Source organism: Pseudorca crassidens, chromosome 8 (genome assembly GCF_039906515.1).
Source record: "Pseudorca crassidens isolate mPseCra1 chromosome 8, mPseCra1.hap1, whole genome shotgun sequence".
Classification (NCBI taxonomy): Eukaryota; Metazoa; Chordata; class Mammalia; order Artiodactyla; family Delphinidae; genus Pseudorca; species Pseudorca crassidens.
Genome location: NC_090303.1, coordinates 78,774,601 through 78,791,186, shown reverse-complemented (window position 1 = coordinate 78,791,186; position 16,586 = coordinate 78,774,601). Strand labels below are relative to the sequence as shown.

Genomic DNA, 16,586 nt, shown 5'->3' with positions numbered 1-16,586 from the left:
TTCACACATATGCTTTCTCTTTTTTACTCTATCATTCATTCATTCCCCAAATTAAGGCAATGTAAGTAGAGACTGATCTAGATTCTGGACACTGCAAGATGAGGTTCCCCAGACCAACAGCAGCAGAATCACCCGAAAAGTGTTAGGTATTAAATTTACGGCCTCCACCCCAGATTTACTGAATCAGAAATTCTGGAAGTCGGACCCAGCAATCCTACTTTAGTAAGATTTATTTAGTAATATTTAGATAATTCTGATGCACGCTAAAGTTTAGGAAACACTGATTTAGATTATAAGCTCTCTAATGCTCTTGTTAAGCTTTATCATTATAATTGCTCCTTGGGCAAATTCATTTTCAAATAAGGAGCAAAATGTAAAAGCTTAGGAACAATCCAATTAAGAAAATGGAATTGCATACTAATCCAGTATTTTATTATTTTTTAATGTTATTTAAATGCGAAGGAATTTCATATAGTCACAAAAGTTATTTTTAATTGATGGATCATCACATACTGTGAGCAAAAATACACTAATCAACTGTGGTAATTTAGCACGAACCTTAACATTATTAAACATATAATAAATTATTTTTCAGTGATAACCTATAACATACAACCCTCCCAAGATGTGTGAATTTCAATGTCTTGTAATCTATTCTAACATAGTCCAAATATGGTGAAAAACTTGTGTGTGTGTATACATATATATACATACATATACACACACACAAGTATTATATATATATATATATAATTGACAAAGTTTAATAGTTATCTGACTAATAGCTGCTTGCTGTTGAATTGCTTAACATTAGGAAATTGGAAGGTGACGAGACTATTTAATGTTACTAATATTAATTAGCATCAGATAAATATAGTTCCTTAGATCTCTGTGGTATCTAATCTATATAAACATCTTGCAGTGATAACTCATAAATGATTAAACAAAGGTCAGACACATTAGAGGAATTTGCATCATAAGCCCGAACTTAATTTTCTACTCAATTTACTTTTAAAAATGTTGATGGGATTAAAAACATGTCAATAAGACTTGGACTTTAAATCAAACCTTCTTCCTTGTGCTGAAGAAGCATAAAAAAGCAATCTCAATCATCATAAATGAAAGGCATAGAACAGTTATTATAATTTACCCAAACATGTACTTTGGGGGGTAAAGGATCATAGTTACAAGTCACAGAATCTTCTCCCCAAATCTACTCTGAAGACACATAAACGTATCCCAAACTGGCTTTCCTCACTATCTCCACAGAAATTAAAGATGTAATTATTCTGCTAAAAGGAAACAATAGACGCTGCACTCTGAAGATGAACTGTTCTCCTTCCAAAAGAGAATGAACTCTTTCACTTAGAAAATGGGGAATTGGAATGGGGGATCCTTTGATCTATAGGTCAGCAACAACACTGTCGATCAATGTGCAAAAGAATGTGAGCTCCAGGAGGGTGACTGCTCTGAAGCACATTCTGAGAGCATATCAAGGCTACACGTTACCTGCATAATTGTTCTGACTTTTTAAAAAAAACTATACTTCCTGGTGAATGATGTAGAAAATGTGACTGAGCTGGCAGTGATTCAGACAATCAACTATGGGAAATTGACTCTCACTGAGCTAGGATAACGATCTCGATTGTGAAACGAATGCAGAGTGGATATACTGCACTGCAAGAGAATCAAGTTGTGTGAGACTTTAAGTGCGCTCAGTGGAATCCTGGCTAGATCGAGTCTGGGTGAAATGTAAGTGTATAATGATATGGCCATCTTTCTAAGAGAACAGTATCCATTTCCACACTAATTACAATTTATTAGCTACTCTTTAAGGATATAGATGACTACTATAGTATTTTCAACTTTATTGATCAGTAAAGAAGTTCACCTGCTACAGCCAAGTAGGAAGAGACCCAGATACAAGGCCCTCAGATACATAAACCATTAGATCATCATATGAAGTGAGGAAATACGCAGAAGCAGAAGACTTTCTGTGACGCAAAACAACTTGTTAATCACACATAGAATAAAAATTAATTTAAATAAATTTATATTATATTAAATAGACGTTTAAGCCCCATTTGGTTATAAAACAAATATATATCTAGTGTAGACAAGCTAGAAGATATGGACAAGCAGAGATGAAAATAAAAGGCACCCACAATTCCACTTTTTAATAAAAAGACACATGCATAAAGCAAAAAGACCATACCAAACACGATGGCTTGGGAACCAGCATTTTTTATATCTACACGATAATTAAAAAATCTAACAGCTTTGTGTTGTAACCCACATCACTGAAACAAATGACTTAGATGTGGCCATAAGGAGTCTCAGGAAGAGCCCTGGGAGTCAAGACCCAGGTTCAAGTTTCCAGTCTGCTGCTCAGCTTGTGACTCTGGGCAAGTGACTTCATCTGTCTTTCTCCATTTGTAAAATGAAAACACTATCATGTCTCAGTTTTATTCATTCATGGCATAAGTATTTGCAGGGCACATACCACGTCCACACCATGCGAAAGGAAAGATGAATAAAACACGGGACCTGCCACGTCCTTGTGTTATGTGCAACAAAGAGGAGGGCACAGGGACACGGGAGGAATGTGAGAGATCTGCGCTGGCCTGGGGGCAGCAGGAATCAGGAAGGCCTCACTTCTTAAAGGAGGCGCAGAGGTTTGGAATTCTGGCAAAACAGTGAAGAATGATTAGAATCAGAGAGACCTGCTTTTGAAAATGCTGGCACAGCATAAGGTGGGGGGAAGATAATTATGGGGGGCAGAACAGGACAGGTGGGCTGAAACGGATCACGAAAGTCACTCTATGGCACACTAAGGAGTCCATTTTTCATTTTGTAAGTGATGGGGATCAACTGAAGGGATTCAAACAGGAGAATAATATAATCATATCTGTACTTTAGAAAGAGAACAGTGTGATGGATATTAACCTGGTACAAAACAAGTCCTGAGTATTACAGAAAATGGATCTGACTTTAATACCTTTATTGAGCACTTTATATGTACTGGGCACTGTTCTAAGTGCTATGAATATACTGACTCATTTAATCATTGCTGCGCCCTTTGAGGTAGGTACCATTATTAGCTCTTTTTTTTTTTTTTTTTTTTTTTTTGCGGTACGCGGGCCTCTCACTGTTGTGGCCTCTTCTATTGTGGAGCACAGGCTCCGGACGCGCAGGCTCAGCGGCCATGGCTCATGGGCCCAGCCACTCCGCGGCATGTGGGATCTTCCCAGACCGGGGCACGAACCCGTGTCCCCTGCATCAGCAGGCGGACTCTCAACCACTGCGCCACCAGGGAAGCCCATTATTAGCTCTTTTGACAGATGAGGAAATAAAAGAGGCAGAGCCTATGGAGCCCACTCTGAAGCTAAGCAGTTAGACAGTCTGACCCCAGACCCTGTTACTTATCAGACAAAATAGCAAAGGAAACCCCACTAAAACCTGCTTCCTTAGACTATCATGAGGTTCATAATCTTTATCTCAGCTAGCACTCCCTGTGAAGTCATGTGACATGGTTAGTCCCATCTCCTTGAAACCCTCTCTCATTTGGATTCTGTAAAACCCTCTCCCTCCCCCTGCCTTCCTAACATCCCCCTCTTTTGGTCTCTTTCACTAGTTCCAGTTCCCTTAGTTTACTAACTAAAACAGTGATGAAAAATCATGCTTAACATCCCTTAAACTAAAAATTTAAGTTATTGCCAATTAAAGTATGCTATAAATTTTATTATCTAGAATTTTGGATAGGATAGCATTTAAACCAGAATTAATTCATGGGGCCCTAAGAATGTTCTCATCACATTCCTAGCTTTCTGTCCAGAGAGGAAGAGTACTAGAGAGGCTGGGGCATAGCGATCTTGATTTCTCTCTCACCCACAGCTTAGCACGGCCGCTCTCTTTGCCTGGAACCATCTTTCACCCATGTTGGCTTAGTTAGCTCCTACTTATGCTTTATCTCAATTTAAAGTCCCTTTCTCTCGCTCTCGGGAGCCTCCCCTGAACCCCTTAAGCTCTGTAGGGGCCACAGACTTGTGTCACCACAGTCTACTACTGGGGCGTTTGTCACACTTTGTAATCTGTCGTTGGCATGTGATTGCTTCTGCATCCCCGGAACCCGGGAAAGTGTCTGGCTCATGTTATACATCCAGTAAGTATTGGTTCATTAAACTAATGATCTCAAAACTTTAAATTTCGCTTTGTTGAGGAGTACATAATAGCATCCAGGTAGAAGGCAAGTCAAGAAGTGATAAGAACTCAACTCCTTCACATTCTAACACAGATTAACTGAACCTCAGAAGCTCCTCAAGGATATATGGGGCGCTATAGGCATGGGTGCAGCTTTGGGGGTTTTAGAAAAGAAAACTATATGTTATTTACGAAAAAAGTGCTGCAAGCAGCTCTTACTTCCTAGAGATACTCATGAAATACGAAAGGAAACACACATGTAAAAAAGCTAGATTAGCCGTTAGTAGCTTAGAGATAATCCAGTTCAGCATGTGCCAACTTTTGAATGTGCTTTGATGCTGATTCTGGGTGGCTCTGCTATTGTTTCAATTTCCAGGTGGCAAAGGGCTATAAAATACAGCTTTTCCTGTTTTCCAGTTCTTTAAGATTTATAGCTATTTTCTATAAATTCCAGCTATCATATACATTTCTATATAAATTTATTTAAATTATATATATATTTAAGATATTTATATAAATACATTTATAGGTAAATATTTATAAATATAATATATTTATATTGTACTTATACATACTTATATTCATAAACATAAATACATTTATATAGTTATACATAAATAAATCTGCACTTACATATAAATCATATATAATATGATTTTACTTAAATGAACGTGTGTTATTTTTATAATGAGAAATAACTGATTTTCATTTTGGGGCAAAACATATACCAGATTGTTACTCTTGATACTCATCAAGATAATGGCTCATTGACTTTGTCACTGGGAGAAATGAAAGGAGCAGAGAAATGATCAGAAAGGCATCTACAGTCTTATCACACTCAGTCTCCTCAGCCCGGGTACGGTCTCCTCTTTCTCAAAAAAAATTGTCATCAAAAATTGATCTGTTAGGGCTTCCCTGGTAGCGCAGTGGTTGAGAGTCCGCCTGCCGATGCAGGGGATACGGGTTCGTGCCCCGGTCCGGGAAGATCCCACATGCCGCGGAGCGGCTGGGCCCGTGAGCCATGGCCGCTGAGCCTGCGTGTCCGGAGCCTGTGCTCCGACCGCAACGGGAGAGGCCACAACAGTGAGAGGCCCGTGTACCGCAAAAAAAAAAAAAAAAAATTAATCTGTTAAATTAGAGCTGGATAGCATCTTCTAAGGGACTAAAGTTTAGCCGAGGTAGACAAGAATCTGATTTTAAGTTCAAGGTTGCTGCTCCTTCCTAAACACCGTCAATCACCTCCCTGGCTATGCGCAGCTGCTGGATGGGACTGGATGCCTGCACTTCGGCTGGCTTGCCTGTGAGTCTGCCTGGGAACCCCCAGGGTGGTCTTCTCATTTCGGGCTCTTTGAGAAGGAGCCCACAGTGGAGTTGCTTGAGCTCTTTGTTTCCAGGACAGTGCATACAGGCATTTAAAAGTGAGGGGGTCTCTGGGTGGGGAGTAGCCCCGCAAACAGCCGGGAGCATCACGGGGAACCTGGAAGCTGGTCCCACTGATGCCAGGCTCCACTCTGCACTCAACCTCTGTTGCCAGGTTTCTTCCTCAGTCACGATGATTATTTCTCAAGGGTTCCCAACTGCCTCTCTCAGTCCTGGTTTCCTTCAAGCCCACCTCCCTAGGTTATTAGATACTACTCTGAATTTACCTCTAAATAGGGTTCAAGTTCGCTTCCCTCCCCATAGAACCCTAGGCATATACAGTTTGAGGAATGAATCTGGGCAGCTGTTAAGTGTCCCAGAATATTCTGTGATAGTTAAGATGGTCCCTGCACAGTCTATAACAGTTTGGAGGCAGGTTTGCCAGAAGCCACAAAGAGCCTCTAAGATCCTCTGCATTCCAGCCAAGAAAAGTCCTAGCTCTGGCCCAAAGCATCTCTTACCTGAACAAAACATACTGCATGGTTAAACAGAGACCTGTATTCATAGGTAGCAGGATAGAGAGATAGCCATATAGATACATACATACATTCAATGGATAAAGGGGAAGAAAACCAGTCCTAAACATGTCTGAATATATTTCAAAATAATTTTTGTATCAATAATCCTCTGCTTCAGTTAATAAGAAATTTTTCTGAATAGAAGAAATGAGTCATTTACATATTCTTCATCTTTTTGCTCTTTGAAAGTCCTCGGTTTAAAGAGTCAGTTACCACACAGATAACAGGAAACTAGGTAAATAAGCCTTGCCCTCAGCCTTTACTGATTCATAAAATAAGAAGGTGACATAGGTCAACTTAAAATAATTGCAATGGCATTTTGCCTAAATGTTGAAAATACTTAAATGAATTTTGTGTGATTACATAAACTGTGGTCTGATCTTAGATTTTTTTTTAAAATAATTAATCATGTAATATTCTCTCTCTCGGTGTTTTTTGTTTGTTTGTTTTTGCTGAAAGATGAATTTTATGAACCAGGGCACTTCAGAGTAAACACAGAAAGTGAGATAAAGGAGGTCCAGAAAAGGGAGGGAGAACAGTACATCCAGCCACTAAGCCCAGACATTTGAGCACAGACAGAAGGAGAAACAGCCAGATGTTCTCATCTTGAGCTGCTAAGGGACTTGTCCAATCCATTCAAGACTACCAAGTATAGTCAGCAGGGGTGGTTATGAGGCTGAGCTAGAGAATGTGCGCAATTTCAACTCTACTCACGGGAGAATACTACTGACATATTGTTTTACTCTTAGATACATTCGGCAATGATTATTTAATTGTAATGCTAATCTGTAGCCACACGTTTATTTTTTCAGTTCTATACTAAAGTGATGGTTGCAGAGAAATAAATTCTAAGTTTTAGATTATTTAACTGAACCTATTCAGCCTTTACAAGGAGCCATGCTCTACTCATCACGTTTAGCATAGGGAAAGTTTGCTCAGTCATACATCTTAGCTAAACTTTTAAAAATGTACAATGATAGGAAATACCTGTCTATAATATGCATTTAAACAGCCCCCTCTAATCCTCTTGTGAGATCATCAGATACACCCCGACTTGTTTAATCTGTTTGGGCTCAAGTTAAGACACTGCCATAATAATCACTTGGATTTGTAGCGTAACTGCTCAAAGAGATTTCCTACAACAATGTGAAACACTGATTGATTCATGCATAATCAGGTAGGGCATTGTTAAAAACTATTTACTGAAAGAAAACTGAAATACAGAGCAGTTAAACAGCCTGGTCAGTCTGAACGTTAGTGATGACCAGACAGCCTGACTCTACATGTCCTCGTGCTCTGATTAGATGTCTGTGGCATCCTCTCACTGCACCTTAGCAGGGACCCTACATTCTGACAGGTGAAAATGCAAAGCTGTGGTCCTTATCCAACTACCTTGCCCTTCTTAGCTAAAACTAAGAGAAGCAAGTTGAAAACCTTTTGTTTCAATATACGTGTTTAAACAATTAGCGAAATACGAATCGCATACAATAAGATGTGATAGTCTCCTGCCTCCTATGGCCCTCCACAGTCCCGTTCTTCAAGGGTAACCACTGCCAACAGGGTTGTGTGTATCTTTCCAGGCCTGTCTTCTATGCCCATATAAACATATAATATTTTACAAAAATGAGGTAATTCTATACACGGAGTTCTAGAACTTGCCTTTTCACTCTTAAGTTGGAAATGAGAAATGAACAGTCTGTTTTAGATAAGGAGTGATGATTCAGAGGAAAACATAATATGTTAAAAATGTTTTCAGATTCTAGATGTAAAGAGAGGGCTGGTGCTTCCCTGGTGGTGCAGTGGTTGGGAGTCCGCCTGCCGATGCAGGGGACACGGGTTCGTGTCCTGGTCTGGGAGGATCCCACATGCCGCGGAGCGGCTGGGCCCGTTAGGAGCCAGAAATCAGTCATTATTCAAGGTAGCTTCAAATTTTCTTTCTGAGTTACCTTTGGCCTACTTTCTCCTAGGTTAGAGAAGAAAAATTACTAAACCTAACTATGGTCCAAAAATAAATGCCAAACATCAAACAAGACAATACACGGCCTTATATTATGGTTCTTTTGTTTTCCACAAGTAGCATCTTCTAGTCTATATATGTGTTGGAAATACTGTTTAGACAGGATACTCTATTTAAGGAAGCAGAAATCAATTCAGCGTTCAGAGACTTTCTCCTTCCAAGGTATTCAGTCAAGTGTCTAATTGTGACTCCTGTGTGGCCTTTCTAACTTGTACCCAATGCAACCCTTTAACTAAAACTTTAAAGGTATCTGGGTTTAAGAACACTTGAGAATATATCAATACAAAATTTTCAATTTCAAGTTGTCTTAAGGTATGGTGAAAAAACACCAACAGAATAATTTTTTTTCATTTTCAGGAAATAAAGACTACGTTTCAATAGTGACTACTTCTAAGAACACAGCAGTGAAAGTCCATTCATTTCTGATGATCTTATCATTGCTTGAAGGTGAAAAGGTCTAACAACTCAAACAGAAGGAAGATCTTAATCTCAAGTGATCATTATGGGCTATGTGTTCATGATATTAAAAAAAAAAGACCAAATGACTTAGTTTTTTTTTTTTTCATTGAATTGTCTTTGTTCAGGCATTGTTATAGAAAATTTAAGGTTAACAGAAAGAAACCTTATGTGAAACCTTCAGAAGAAACCTTTATGAAACCCTTACATGAAATGAAGTTACTAAGGAAAGAACTGGATTTTAGTGCTGACATTCCCATATTTACAATTCATTCTTTCATTGCAGAGTGACAAACGAACTTTGCTCACCTTCTTGTAATAACTTTAAAAATGGGACTGGTGACTGTATTTACCAACCTTGCCATTTCTCAACATAATTATAGAATATATCCTGAATAGAAAAGTTGTTTATGACCTATGTTAAAATAACACAACTGAAAGAGTAATACTTTCTCCTCCCGTTCCACCCTCTATTTCTTCAATCATTTGGTAGCCAGCAGGGATTTTTATTGTTTCTTCACATATTACAATTGTGTAATCTTTCTTAAACAACCTTAGCTTAAATGATTCCATTTAAGTCATGTTTGATGTGCGATATGATATTTTTAAATGGCTTATGGTAAAGCAGTGAGCTCTCTTACAGACAGATGTTACGATGTTCTTAGTAATTTTTATGAATAGAATTCTATATATACAAACATTCGAGGGTAGGTCTTTTCTTCTGAGATTGCAGCTAATCTGACAAGTAGCTCAACAAGATAAGCTGCTGTGAACAAAACTAGGCCTATGTGTGGTCAAAACCAATTTACTTCAGCCATTCATCAATTACTTAAATTTAAGAATCTTAAAATTAATTTATCCTGGAACTTTACACAGTTAACACATATAGTTTTTCATTTTCCAGGTGGAATAATCACAGAAATTGAAAAGACTACCAACCTTTATCTACATCTGTACTAAAAAGAAAAAGAGTTAATATACTTAATAGTGAATAATCCACATGTAAAATGCTTGGCTTTGGTGTGATTTGCTTGGAAGAGATATGTTTATTCAGATAAAGGCTTTAGTTTGTTTTCTTTTTGATGCTCTAGGAATTCAGACAAAATAATCAATCCATACTCAGCTTGAGCTAAGCAGCTATAAAATGTCCTCAGCTGAAACTCTTTCTAATCTCTTCCTAGGATCTTTTGGTAAGCTTCCACCCTCACCTCAACTCTGGAACATTCCCTTTTGAGACCTACCACCCCTCCTCCCATAGCAAATGACACTTTTTAATGAATCTATCCCTTTGATCACCAGACTGTCTCTTAAAGGAGCTAAAGCCAATAGGCCTTAAGTTATGATCAGGATGATGCAACTGGATTATAAAGCAAAGAACTGTGCATTGTTTGTGCATAGATCCATCCATGAAAGCCTGGCCACTCTTCAGGTGCCATGTCTACATGCATTTAGCCCATTAAAAGGAAGAGCTCTGTGGCTGCCTCCTAAGATAGCAATATATGCATGGTGGTGTTTGCAAGAAGCTACTGGTAAAACTGCCATCTTCTTGTCTTCTCCTGCCCTGAGGAGGCACCTTCAGGAACCTCAAGGACCTCAGGCTGCTGGAAACAGGTGGCATTACCCCTCATACACCTGCCCTTGCTTGGGGTGATGAGAACTGTAACCTTCTCTCTCTCTCTAGGCTACAGGTCCTCCATTTTCTGATTCTAGGTTTAGGCAGAATGAAGGATGCATTAAAGCTTGTTTTTCATTTGTAAATATATGAGTTCTCTGTTTAAAAGTTCATCAGTTAAAGTAAACCTGCTTTTAGTTCCACCTCAAACTAGGAAGGTAGATGTTAACAAAACTAACCAGCTGATTTTTATTCTATGAACATATTTATGTATCAAGTTTTCTACAACAGTTACATATTATATTTTTGTTCTTGTTTAAGGATTGTTTTATTGTTAATATTATTTATAGCTCTAGTATTATTTTAATAAGGTCAGGCTAAAGGAAAGTATTTTTTCTCTTATGTTTAAATCCTTAAATACTTAAAAAGAACCTTAAATATAATTTAAAGATACTTAAAAGATACCTTTTACTCAAAATAACTTAGTTTAAAATCTTTAGGTTGTATGAGTTATGTATATAATAGAGAAAAATTGGTCCAGAACCTGGAATTAAATCCAGAGAAACTAAGACACAAATTTATTCAAGTAGAATGTAACACACACTTTTACTGAAAACAAAAGTGAAATTGTTTAGGGTAAATAAATGGATTGTTCATTTTTTTATAGTACTTACTCAGGTGTGCCCTTCTTATTCACTTAACCATTACTTCAGGTAGTATTTATTTACCATATGTCCTCCCCAAATCCTAACCTAAACCCTGTTATTTGGGGTAACTTAAGAAATTAAGTAATTAGATAAGAGCAAATTAAAAATGGCATTTTACTTTTTGTCAGACAAGTTGATCAGAGTTTTTAAATTAGTGTGAGTAAAAATGTGGGGAAATGGATAAATTAACACAATTTTCTAAAATTTGACCATATTTATTTGACCATATATATTAATATTAAAAACAGTAGGCACTTTGATCCAACAACTCTCTTTTTGTTAAAGTCCAATTTTTCTGAAAAACAATTGCTCAAGTAAGTAGAATTTGAGGATGTTCACTACATTAAGTACATAAGAGCAAAACATAAACAAAATTTAAAAAAAAGAATAATTACTTTAAATAATTAAAAATGGCTTAGAATTATGGAGAATCTTTGTTTTTATATATTTCTAAAGATTAAAAAAATTAATAATAATAAGGCAGAATTCGTTAGATATATAGGTCATAATTATAAATGGGTAAATTAAGAGCAAGTCTTTCTATACAATATCATACAGAACAACCACATGCCCATCTGCACAGTAATCCACAGGCTAGATATGCCTTAATTTGTTCAATTTTTCCTGCTTTGATGGCTATCTTGATTATTTTCCATGTTCTAATTTAACGTATTTCATAGAAAAGGTGATACAAATGACTAATGAAAATTAAAATACTGACTTCAACAGTAATCAAACAGAACAAATTAAAACAAAATGTCATTTTTTAAACATGTCAAATTGGTGAAGATTTTCAAAATGACAGTCATTAAATCCTGGTTTATTCAGTGGGGTAGTCACTTACTTATACTATATGTAAGCATATACATGCTCTCTAGAAAGCAATTAGGTCATGTGTATCAAGAATTTTGAAAGCATTTATTTTCTTCTACTCAATAATGGAATATCAAGGATTCTCTAATAAAAAATGATAAAAATATAGACATATGTATTCATCTATTTGCCACCATTTCTTTAAACAGTGAATAGCTTGAACTGGATGATTAAAAATGAAACATTTATTCAATGGACTATTAAGTACCAGGATCAACAGGAATTGTCACTGCTCAAAACTAATTTCCAGAATAAATTGGATGTAAAACTCTATATAAAAAATATATAAACATAATATAATAAAAACTGGCCTGAAAAGAATATACCAAATTTTCTAGTGGATGAACCTGGTAGGAGTAAAAAATGATTTTTATGTTCTTCTTTGTGTTTGAATTTTTTTTTTTAAGTTTCTACTTTTAAAGTAAGAATAAAAAAAGAAAGAAAATGCATGCCTTGCTACAAAATTCATCATGCTTCTGCCCTTCATCTATAAAATAAAGTCCAAATTGGCTAGGCTCTTGTTGAAGCCCTTTTAATTTGATCCTGACTTATCAACCCAATCTTATTTCTAATGAGTACCCAACTCTGCTACTCAGCTTTATCTCAGATGGTCATGAGGCATGTCATGTTCCCTCTAGGTTCCATCCAGGCTCATCTGATCAAGCCTAGAGCTTCTCTTCTTTCCTAAAGTTTCTGATCAGGATTTCTGGATGTAACTATTTTAAGCCAACTTCAGCTGCACATGATGCTCAAAGTCACGTCTGGTAATCACACAAAATCACGTTAGACCCTCATTCCAATTAACTCAGCACAGTAATTCAGAAGGAAACCCCTTTTGAAAGCAAGATTCCCCTCAATATTTGTTAACATTGATCATAACAACTGTGATCATAACAAAAATAGCAGCTAACATTTATTGAGAATCTTCTATTTACAAGGAGGCTCTGTGCCAACTCCATTTATCTCATTTAATGCTCAGAAAAATCCTCCATTTCACAGATGAAAAAACTGAACCTCAATTAGGTTATGCATTTTTCCCAAGGAGACATAGCTAGTGTGGATCTGAGATTCAAATCTAGCTCTGTCTGAGATCAATATACTCTACACTACCAACTTGCTAATGGAAAATCACTAGAAATCATTTTGCATATGATATATTTTTAGTGATTAATTGCATACCCATGTAGCTAAGTTAAAATGATGTGTGGAGCTACAAAGTTTTCTTTTACATATAAAAACAGATACAAAAACAATAGAATTTTCCATTGAATTTCATTATATTCTAATATATTTACCTGTATAGGACCAGCCAATCTCTTCAACAAGTTTTCTCTGTTGTCTGTAGTATCCATAAGCCCAATCTACAACCAAGAAAAACCAATTGATCAATGCATAGAAAAATATGTGTGCAAATTTAAAAAAATATAAGATGCCCAAAGCATCATTCATACCATAAATGGTCCTTGATTACTCTTTTCTATGTCACCTTCCCGATGTCTCCTCCCAATTCCAACTGCCACCATTATAGACTCCACTGTCCATGCTCTGGTAATTAGTGTGAGTTTTAGCAGGGCACAGTTAAAAACTGCTAAAGTTCAGACAGAGACAAAGAAAATATTCTGTGAAAAGCAGGAGCAACCTAGAGGGTTTCATCCCAAAGTGAGACTGGGGTCAGAAAGGACAGCTTGTCCTATCTTCAGACTTTTCTTACCATTCCCTAAGTTGAATACTTGAAATCCTATAGATTAGAGATACTTTTAAGGTTACAACCCAAGTTTTATCTGTAAATGCTTCTAGGAGATCCAGAGGTTACCACGTTTTCAAATTTTACTTCCCTACAAGGCAAAACAAAATTAACTGCCTTGAAGAAATGGAAATTTAAATGTGTGTGTGTATGTTGGCTGGGAGAAAGGTTGTGTTAGACGGTGTAGGTGAATTTGTGTCTTGGAGGAACAGAGATGGCTGATGAGGTAATACAGTGGGAAGCTTGCAGTACCATAAAAGTAGTGGATGCTTCATGACCTAGAGATAGCGACTCTATATCTTGAACATGGGACAAGGGGTACAGAAAAGAAAATGGATGGAAGTCAAAGTCTCACTCCACACAATTCAAAATTTTGCCTGGAGTCATTCCTATACCCAAGAAACAGGGATGTTATGATTCATCCTCCTCCTTCCTGTGCCATTGTGCTATTGCTCCCTTTATCCCAGCCTGTGTTAACCCTAGTACTCCATTTCAGCTACATTGTGGGCAGAATAAATCTTCGTGAACTAGGTTTGGAACCTGATCAGTGTTGACAAAACTATTTCTGTAGAAAAGGCTACAGGAGTTCCCTGGTGGCCTCGTGGTTAGAATTCCTGGCTTTCACTGCTGTGGCCCGAGTTCAGTCCCTGCTTGGGAACTGAGATCCTGCAAGCTACATGACGTGGCCAAAAAAAAAGAAGAAAGAAAGAGAAGAAAAGGCTACAAATAGCTCATTTACAAATGAATGTGTGGAACATTACTTATTCATAAACTGGGGTTCTGTCAGTATAGCTTTCATTTGAATGTAAGGATTTATTTATACCATACCATACCATATACATATATACATATTATATAAATAGATAGATAGATCTTTCTCATCAGCTGCGAAGACAGACTCTACTTCCTCTTATTCTCTCTACACAGGTGTTTTTTTCTTTATTGACAGCTCCCAATTTCAAGGAGGCAAATATCTCAAGGACATTTCAGAAATTATTTTTCTCTCCCATGTTATATACAATCTGATTAGAACACGGTAATGCATACTAAAATATTTTATAAAAACTTAAAAGCAGGCCAGCTTCCAGAAATACACCTTCTGAATCCACAGATTATTCAAAACCAAAACCTAGCTTGGAGAAAACAAAAAAAAATTGTTTAAAAAATTTCATTACCCATAAATATAGGTAAATATTCTACTGGCTGTGGAGCACATTTCAACAAACAATTTGTTTTTATAACAGCTTTACTGAAATGTGATTTACACATCTTACAATTCACCCATGAAATTTAATGGCATTTAGTATATTCACAGAGCTGTGCAATCATCACTACAAACAATTTTAGAACATCTTCATTATCCCAGAAAGAAACCCCATACCCTTTAGCTGCCACCCCCTAGCCCATTTCTACCTTCACTAAGCTACTTTATCTCTATAGATTTGGATATTCTAGATATTTCTAAAAAACAGAATCACACAATACATGGCCTTTTGTGACTGGCTTCTTTAACTTTGCATAATTAACATTTCCAAGGTTTATCCATGTTATAGGATATATCAGTACTTCATTCCTTTTTATTGTCTAATAGTACTCTATTGTATGGTGACCAAGATGGCCTTAAAATTCCCCTCAGCTTGACTAAACTTTAGACAGGCTACTTCCTAGCTCTAGGCTCTTGACCTCCCTTTTCTTCCAGCATTCAGTTTAGAAAACTTACAACTTTTCTCTCTATTCCTTTAAGATGTAAATCTTTTTTATTAGCCACATGCCAATTTTACAACTAGGACTGTACTTCTCAAGAATATGGGAATTGTCTCTCTGAAATGTAACCATTGAAGGAAATAAGCACCCTTATCTCCCACTTTCTGTGGGAGGGTAGGAACCTAACTTCCAGCTAGGTGTCTTGCTCCAAGTTGCAAAAACTACCTCCTGTCATGATGATATGAGCTTATTTTTCCTTTGAACAGAGACAATTAGCAAATGCAGATGGCCTATGACTTCCTCTCATGTCCTGCATTACTTTTACACTGGGGCTTAACCTAGCTCGTAAAAAACGTTACCCTCTCTGCCTCATCAGAGTTGAGCTCAGACTGGATTCTGCCTTCTCTCCCCTACTGCAATAGCCTTGAAGAAAGTTTTCCTTGCCTGTTCAATTTTGTATGCTGTAATTTTTTGTTATGACGTTGGCTATGCCACATTTCTTTTATCCATTCATCAACTGAGGATACTTGGGTTGTATCCTCTTTGGGGCTATCATGAATAATGCTGCTTTGAATATTCATGCATATATTTACTTTTCTACTTAAAAAATAATCATTAGGTTCATAATTTTTTTTTACATAGAGTTGTACCATAAAATGGTAGTCATTTAAGGTTAAATTCTGGGGACAAGTGTTTTTTCATGATCAAGGAGTATATACAGTTATGGCCTCAAAGGTCATTTGATCCAGACTTTAACAGACTACAAAAAAATAATTTTAGAGATAAGGTAATTTTTCCCAAGGAAATGTAAGTGGTTTGTACAGGCAGAAAGTGACAAAAACGGAAACAATAATCCATGGCTTCTGCCTCGTACTCACTAAGTCTTCCACAATATCAAGGATTCCTAACAATCCTGAGCTATTGGTTACTCCCTTAAGTGCTCTGCCTGAGTAGGAACCTCTTCAAGAGAAACAAAATAAAACAAAACAATACGCTGGGGTTGAACTTCACCAGCAGGAATTACTTAGACAAATAAATTATAGAGAATTGGGACTTCCTTGGGGTCTGTGGTTTAGATTTCGCCTCCCAATGCAGGGGGTGAGGGTTCGATCTCTGGTCGGGGAGCTAAGATCCCACATGCCATGGGGCAAAAAAACCAGAACATAAGAAAAACGGAAGCAACAGTGTAACAAATTCAACACAGATTCTGTTGGTCCACATCAAAAAAAAAAAAAAAATTATAGAGAATTGACTGTATACCTAATCTGACCTGGCCATCAGTTGGAATTTTCCTCTGAAACTTTGCACTGACCACAGGGAAAAGATTTTTTGTCAT

General features: G+C 37.0%; 1 protein-coding gene across 5 annotated transcripts in view; it reads right to left on the bottom strand.

Annotated features, from left to right (window-relative positions):
* PTPRZ1 (protein tyrosine phosphatase receptor type Z1) overlaps positions 1-16,586 on the bottom strand; it is a 165,267-nt gene that overhangs the window by 99,955 nt on the left and 48,726 nt on the right. For all 5 annotated transcript variants that reach the window (XM_067746840.1, XM_067746841.1, XM_067746842.1 and 2 more), the window contains exon 2: positions 13,098-13,163. In XM_067746840.1, the coding sequence (XP_067602941.1) occupies positions 13,098-13,163 (66 nt within the window). The remainder of the gene's footprint in view (positions 1-13,097; positions 13,164-16,586) is intronic.